The following is a 7,195-nucleotide window of genomic DNA, read 5'->3' on the forward strand; positions in this document are numbered from 1 at the left end:
TTCCTGCCATGAAGCATTCTTCCTCTGTGATGCCCCTCTGCCATGCTACTCTGCCTTGAAGCCAGACAACTGTGAACTGAGACTTGTGTGAACGGTGAGCTACAATAAGCCTTTCCTTTTTAAGCCGTGGGATTGGATATTTTGACTCAGCAATGAGAAAAGTACCTAAGATAGCAGTCTCCCACTAGACCTCAATTCCTGAAGGCTCCACTACATCCCAATAGCATCATCACTTGGGCCTTTCAGGAGGATTCCAGACCAAAACTTTATCAGTGTGCTCCAGATGGCTACCTCATCTCCCACAATCAAGCATCTAAAGTCATGAGAATGATTGTGAGATGATGATGCCATTAATGACATTAAGGAAGGCCTGGAGAGATAGCTTAGCAGTCTAAGCCCCTGCCTGGCAAGCGCAAGGACCAGGGTTCAATCCCCAGTGCTATACATCTGTAATCCCAGTGCTGGGGAGGCTGAGACAGGAGAATCACTATGAGTCTGAGCTACATGACAAGACCCTGTACCAAATAAATAAATAAATCATATAAATAATAATATTAAAGAAGAAAATCACCAAACCACAGACTTATGATGCACATATGTTTATTCAATTAAATAAACATTATAACTCCATAATTATTGTCATAAATATTAACATTAGTCTTATACTCAAATATCAATATCAAATGTCTCTATAAATAAATTCATATTAATAAGGTGACATAAATAAAATGCATACTTATAATAATAAATAAATTTATAAATATAAAATATTGATAATCAAAATGAAGTCATTTAGAATTTTTCTAAAGAAATGAGAAATAATCTTTTGTGGAAATAGACAATTACTTAAAAATAAACTATTTTCTGTTGTATCAAACACCAGTTACAGTAAAATGTTATCAGTAAATCTCTAAGCTTAGAAGATTTATCTTCTGGTATTATGAACAAAGCAAAAATATTTTTAATATGAAATTTACCCATGAATTGGGGTTGCCTTCGTATTTTCCTTTTAGTAAAAAAATTCCTTTAAGAATCTTATTATCATTTTTAACAGGCAAAAAGGGTTTATTCATTTTCTAGCTTCACTCTAGCGGACGCAGGAATTTTTCAGGGCCATGAACAGCAAATCCACCTCGCTGATTGCTTTGATCTCTCCACTCTCTCCAAGCTGTGAAAACAAGAACACAAGTATATCTGAGCCTTTGTGCTCTGTCTTCTATAAAGGAACAAGTTAGAGGAAGACAGCATGATTAAATTGCTGAAGACAGAAACCAACGGTCAGCCTTTCACAAGCAGATTAGTAATACCCATTTAGCCAGCTATAGAATGATTTGCCAAAGACCCTAAAATCAAGACTCTCTGAGCTGAGAAGGCACCAGCAGGCATGGATCTCAGCTACAGGCCCCTTAATGAAGCTACTAATATGCTAATTAGTTTACAATGTATGTAGGGGTCAAAGCATCAAGTCACTCACAAATTTTATAGCTATCATTGGACAACTAAAAATAAATAAAATTTTAGTGAAAGTGGAAGGAAAGTGAGGCAGACAGTTGCCCCATTCCTAATCAGACCAAGCAGACTGGAGCTGTGCCATAGACTTGGAAGCCCGAATTTGCTCATCTGCTATGCCCAGCCGCCCATAAGCAGTTACTGATGACAACTGGACTGAGACAGCCTTGAACCAAGATCACACATTCACCTCTGTACTTGGGCTTTTCCAAAATGTTTCTACTTCCCTAACAAAGAGGGCAACCTCAAAACAGACACCAACTTTTGTGGGGAAAATATCAAACATGCCCCTTTCAGCTGCTTCGGTGAATAAATAGCGAGGTCCACTTTATTTCCTTCTTTACTCCCTCTCCCAAGTAGAGATGAGGGTCCCGAACTTAATGGGAGGAAAAACTCAACTTCAAGTCCAAATGGCTGTTCTCTGAAATTCATATAATCTATAAATTTGCTCTGGATTATTCCAAGAAGTTCCTGTCATCATTGTCCTCTGTATTTTATTCTCCTTTCTCTTCCTGCTTTCCTCCATGCTACTTTCCATAGTTCTTTTGACTGGTCGAAAATACTATTTTATACCTCAAAAATTCTCAAGACAGAAAAAAAAAGCATTTCACGGCATGTCTTGCTCTGCCATCTACCATGTGTGCTGCTTCAGCCTCTTCTGCTTCCACCTGTCCTGACAAGAGAATCAGCACCTCCAGGACTGGCCCACTATCCCAGACAGCTCTGAGCAGGTCTTCCTCCTGTTGAACTTTCTCTGCGTAGCATTCCTCGCTTACCTCTGCTTTTTGTTTGCTTGGTTGTTTTTTATGAGCTACAGAGAAAAGCAAAATTGCTCTTCCTCATGGACATTAAAAAATGTAAAAATGAACATTAATTCTCCCAAAATGGATTAAAGGCCAAAGAAACAAAAGCCTCTGTTTTCTCACACAGATCTGATCTCCTGTGAGATTTTTCTCTTTCACACGTCACTTTTCTAAAGACAACAAAGTAAGCTGACATCAGAGATTTTTTTAAAATACAAGAAGTATAAAGCAGTTCTTATCTATGGCATGCCAGCATTCAGTTCTCTGTGTCTTGGCAATCTCTCTACGAGAGGACTGAGTTTCACGGTGACAAACTACAAAGCTTGTAGTGATCAAAGGCAGAAGCGGCATGTTCATTAAGTTATACCCAGGAAGACTTTTTTAAAATTAAGAAAGAAGGGGGGTCATGAGGTTAAGGGTATTGGTGCCAATTCCCTCAAGTCAAGAAAGCCTTCACATTCTTGAGTATCTAGCTGCCCAGCTGGCCAGGGCCATCACTTTCGCTGCTCCCAATCGTGCCTCTGGCTTGAGGATGAATCATACTTGCTGATCTGAACCTGCTGATGTTGTGCTTCCCCCCACAGGCCGCGTCATGATGTTAGTCACTGAAGAAACTACTCCATCTCTCAGTCAGTAAGTGTTCATGGGGTGGTTGAGGGAGTGAAGAAGGAAACATTGCAGAAAGGAAGGTGGTGGTGGTGGGGGGAACAAGTAGATTCTGACTTCTATTTCATTATGATAAACCCACACCTAACATTTTCACTCTATTGAAAACCATGGAAAAGAAATTATGGTTGTCTCCTGCTTTTAAGTTGAAATAACCAAAAGCTATTAAGTACTATATTATGATAACCAAATATAAGTATCCTTGATTCTACAATTTTATCTTAAATGAAAGTCCAGCTTTTTTTATTATTGTTCTGGGTTGATTTTTCCCCAGTTTTAGAAGATCAAATTAATGGCTTTATAAATCACATCAAATAAGTTTTTACCCAGGCACGTTTCTGCTTTTGAGCAAGTACTTTTCAAATTATGTAGGACAATGGGATCTGGAATCTCCCTAAGAATTAATAGTACTAAACCGACAGATGGCTGCATGAGGGCTGATCAGGGAATCAGGGCTGGAATCCCATCAGCCTGCCTTTCCTAGAACATAGGCTAATGAGGCTACCTGGCTTAATTCCCTGCTGGTTCACAAATTTAATGTTTTGGGAAAAAAAAAAAAAAAGGAAAGGTGGGTATTGAGAATCAAACTCAGGACCTTGCACTTGCCAGGCAGGCACTGTGCCGCTGAGCTATCTTTCCAGCCCTGATATGCCAAATTTGGAAATCGATTCAGAGGTACAGATACAACTATATACATATGCACCTAACTAATCAATCTGATAGTAGTAGAATCAAGTAACATATCACATAGTACAAAAAGAAAAAGCAAAGCTAATCCCCTACTGATGGGTTTGTTGTTAATATTTATCAATATTACCTTTTTCACTGTGTCCTTCAGCTGTTGCACGTTCCTCTGGAGATGTCGGTCATCACCTCTGATGTGCTACAAAACGAAAGCAAGAATAACTCTTTCTGTCAGGCGGAAGCTTTACCGACCTCAGCCTCGTCTGAGGCACCTGACAATTCACCTGGACTAGAAGCTTTCAGTAAGTTCACCCACGATGACCTAGATTTCACCAGTGACCTACATTATCTCGGACACCAAAGTCCACACACTGCAGACAGCGTCTCTTCATCTCTTAGAAACCCTACTGAGGTTCAAGTCTATGGCAAGAATGAAATGGCCTATGAAATGGCAGTCCTGGCAAAAGCAAAACTGTAATCTTACCTCACCAAAAGTGTGTGCACAGAACAAAAAGTGTCTGCAAAGCACAAGGCATTTTAGGTGGAAAGATCCCAACTACCAGGTCCCTTCTCAGCCCTCTCCACTCCCAAATGCCTCATAGCTTCAGTGTTCTGGGGCACCAAGTTCTCACCTGTCCCATGACAAACAAAGGGGAGTAATCCTTGTGCACCTACTGTGACCAGACCTGCCCATCCTCTCCTCCTCTTCCACTGCATTTGCCCTTCTCCCCCCTGCAAATTGGACTCAATGAGTCCACTTCCACATCGAAGATTTTTTCATTATGCCTCCCAGCATCTTTTTCATCATATGCAGGCTGAGTTCTTTCCTTTCCACAAACAAATGAGGTTTTTCTAACACTTGTCTTCCAGACACCCGACACTACTATAGACTTGAGACGGGACTCCATTAGAGCAAAAGCAAAGAGTCAGCCAATCCAAATGGCCCTCATTATGGCCAGCACAGGGGCAGAGAAGGAAGGGTTGAGGGAATGGGCTCCACATGGAAAAAAGAGGGAAGGCTCACAGTGGGTGGCTACAGGCTGCAGGGACTTACACATAGGCTGAGTTTGTTGCTGAGCTCAGCCAGGAAGGGCACCACCTGCCGCATGTAGGGCTGGAATCTGTCTGATTGGGGGAACAACACTTCTTCAAGAGTGAAGTTGAGCACCTGCTTCATCAGATAGCAGTGATTTCTCACCTGCAGGTGAAAGGGAAGCAGCCAAGATCATATTATGGGATATCCAGAAGATCCTTCCCCTTCCAGCTAAGCGGTGCCCCACTCAGCGCAAGGATAGCTTACATTAACTCCTCGGAACAGTTTCTCCCCAATGAGGCGGACATCTGTGTTGTTGTCTTCAAAGCTGGCCTGGAAAAGGGCACAAGACTAAGTGCCTAGACATTGAGGCAAGAGAAGAAGTGTCTAAATGTGCCTTTTCTTCTTCCCACACCAACCCCAGAATAGGTAAAGACAGAATTCAGATGTGTACATAAGTTTATAACACTGCACAGAAGACTAAAGGAAAACAATACTATAATTAAATGGGCCACAGAGTAGCTCCTCTGGATAAATGCAATCTATGTATTCTGTGGGCAGAAATGGAAGAAAGGAGCTCCAGTAAAAATGAGACCCTAAAGAGTCTTTGAAAAAATACAGAAAATTATCCACCTGTGGGTACAAATGTTGGATTCCCTAACAGCTTAGAATAGAAGGCACTAAAGAAAATTTTAAGAACTACTTAGCTCCCAAGTAGATACAATGAGAAAACCAGAGATCGAGATGAATACCTCTTTAGCGAGCCTGAAGGTATAGTTGGTGATATAGGGCTCCTGGAAGTTATCGAGCCTGCAGTGAGAACTGACAGGCACGGCCTCTCCTCCCTGCAGTGACAGGCCAAGAAGCAGGATGCAGCTGGTGGCCAGAGCCCCCAGAAGGGAAGAGCTCACAGATTTCTGCAGAGCAGCCATTGCAGACGACGTGAGGTGAGTGATCGGCACCTGGGAAAGAGAACCTGGTATCAAGACAGCAAGAGACAAAGACAACATTAGTCAAGAAGTTTCAGACCCCGCAGACCAATTGCACTGGTTTTCTGAGATCCTCACCTGTTTTGGGGATTCTGCTTGTGATAGGGAGGTAGATGCTGCTGCTTTTATAGGCCTCGGGACATCAAATCTTTTGTGTTGTGAAATATATGACATCAGCAATTATCTTATTTCCAGTAGTGGCTTCTGAGAACTACCTAACCACCCTCGGAGCCCACAGAACACCACCTCCTAGCTTTCCCACCTTGAGATGCAAGCGTTTCCCTAATACGTCACTATTAGGGCCCAAAGAGAGCTTTGACAAGGAAGTCCCAGAAATTTTCTACACCCTACATATTTTTCGAAGAAAACAATTGCTTTGCTTAGTAGACTCCAGATTGAGTGCACTGTTCTTTGATCTTCTATAGTAACTGAGTAAGCATATGGGTCACGGACTCATTTTCCTACCAGCTTTATAGATTCTTATCTGGTTAGAAGTGACCAGAAATGAGGACTCATGTCATAGAGCCACTGCTTACAAGCGAACATGAGCAATAACCTGGAGAGCATTCCAACATTTTAAATAGTTTTATCTCATCTTTTAAAGTATGCCGAAATCCCCACCTAGATTTGTGTTTTAAAAATAACAGTGTTAGCTAATCTAGTAGCTCTTTTCTTCCCATTCAGAATCTAAATGATCATGAAAGGAATGCTAACTGCCAGTGTAAAATTTTATTTATGGAAGTGCAACCAACGTCAGTTTAAGAGAAATAGAAATACTGCTAGTGAATAAGCTAGTCACCGTTTTTTGTAATATATACTTTTAATAAAAGAATAACATGTATACAGTAATTCATTTTGAAATTTTATCTAAATTAATTATTTTTTATTTTTATTTTTTATTTTTTATTTTTATTTTTTATTTTTGTTTTTGGCAGTCCTGGGGATTGAATTCAGGACCTTGTGCTTGCCAGGGAAGCACTTATTCCATTGAGCCATCTCCCCAGCCTTCTACAGTAATTTTAAGTAGCATACAAATACCAAGACACTAGGCCCAAATAATCTTATAATAACATTTATTGAGCTGGCCAGATAGCTCAGAGGATTAAAACACTTGCTTAGGCAGGTGCATGGGCTGGGGATTCAATCCCCTGGCCTGCCATGCCTGCTTTACCCCTGGGGCACGCTGAGATGGTGATTGAGACTGGGCTTGGTAGCACGCTTCTATAATCCCAGCACTTGGGAAGCTGAAAAACAGGAAAGATCACTATGAGTCCAATCTTTGTAATGAAACCTGTAGACCCTGTATTAAATGCATAAAAATAATAAAATAAAAATAACATTTATTGTATAGATTGACATATAAAGAACAAAATCTGAGAATACAGTGGTTTCACATTCACTTGGCACTATTAAAAATACATTGAGTCCCCATTAATGACTAAAGCTAGACTGAAGTCCTGCCAAGGATTGGGAGCAGAGAGAAAATATAACTATCAAAGTGCTAGCAGCCA

At 40.8% G+C, this 7,195-nt stretch overlaps 1 protein-coding gene across 1 annotated transcript; it reads right to left on the reverse strand.

Moving 5' to 3' along the window:
• Positions 1-1,087: 1,087 nt before the first annotated feature.
• Positions 1,088-5,627, reverse strand: Il22 (interleukin 22). Its single transcript, XM_004632203.1, has 5 exons — positions 5,448-5,627; positions 4,963-5,028; positions 4,717-4,860; positions 3,796-3,861; positions 1,088-1,168 (listed from the first exon to the last, which is right to left on the reverse strand). Exons 1-5 carry the CDS (start codon positions 5,625-5,627, stop codon positions 1,088-1,090), a joined length of 537 nt encoding a protein of 178 aa, XP_004632260.1.
• Positions 5,628-7,195: the final 1,568 nt, after the last annotated feature.

This window comes from Octodon degus, unplaced genomic scaffold (assembly GCF_000260255.1).
Source record: "Octodon degus isolate 3935 unplaced genomic scaffold, OctDeg1.0 scaffold00047, whole genome shotgun sequence".
Classification (NCBI taxonomy): domain Eukaryota; kingdom Metazoa; phylum Chordata; class Mammalia; order Rodentia; family Octodontidae; genus Octodon; species Octodon degus.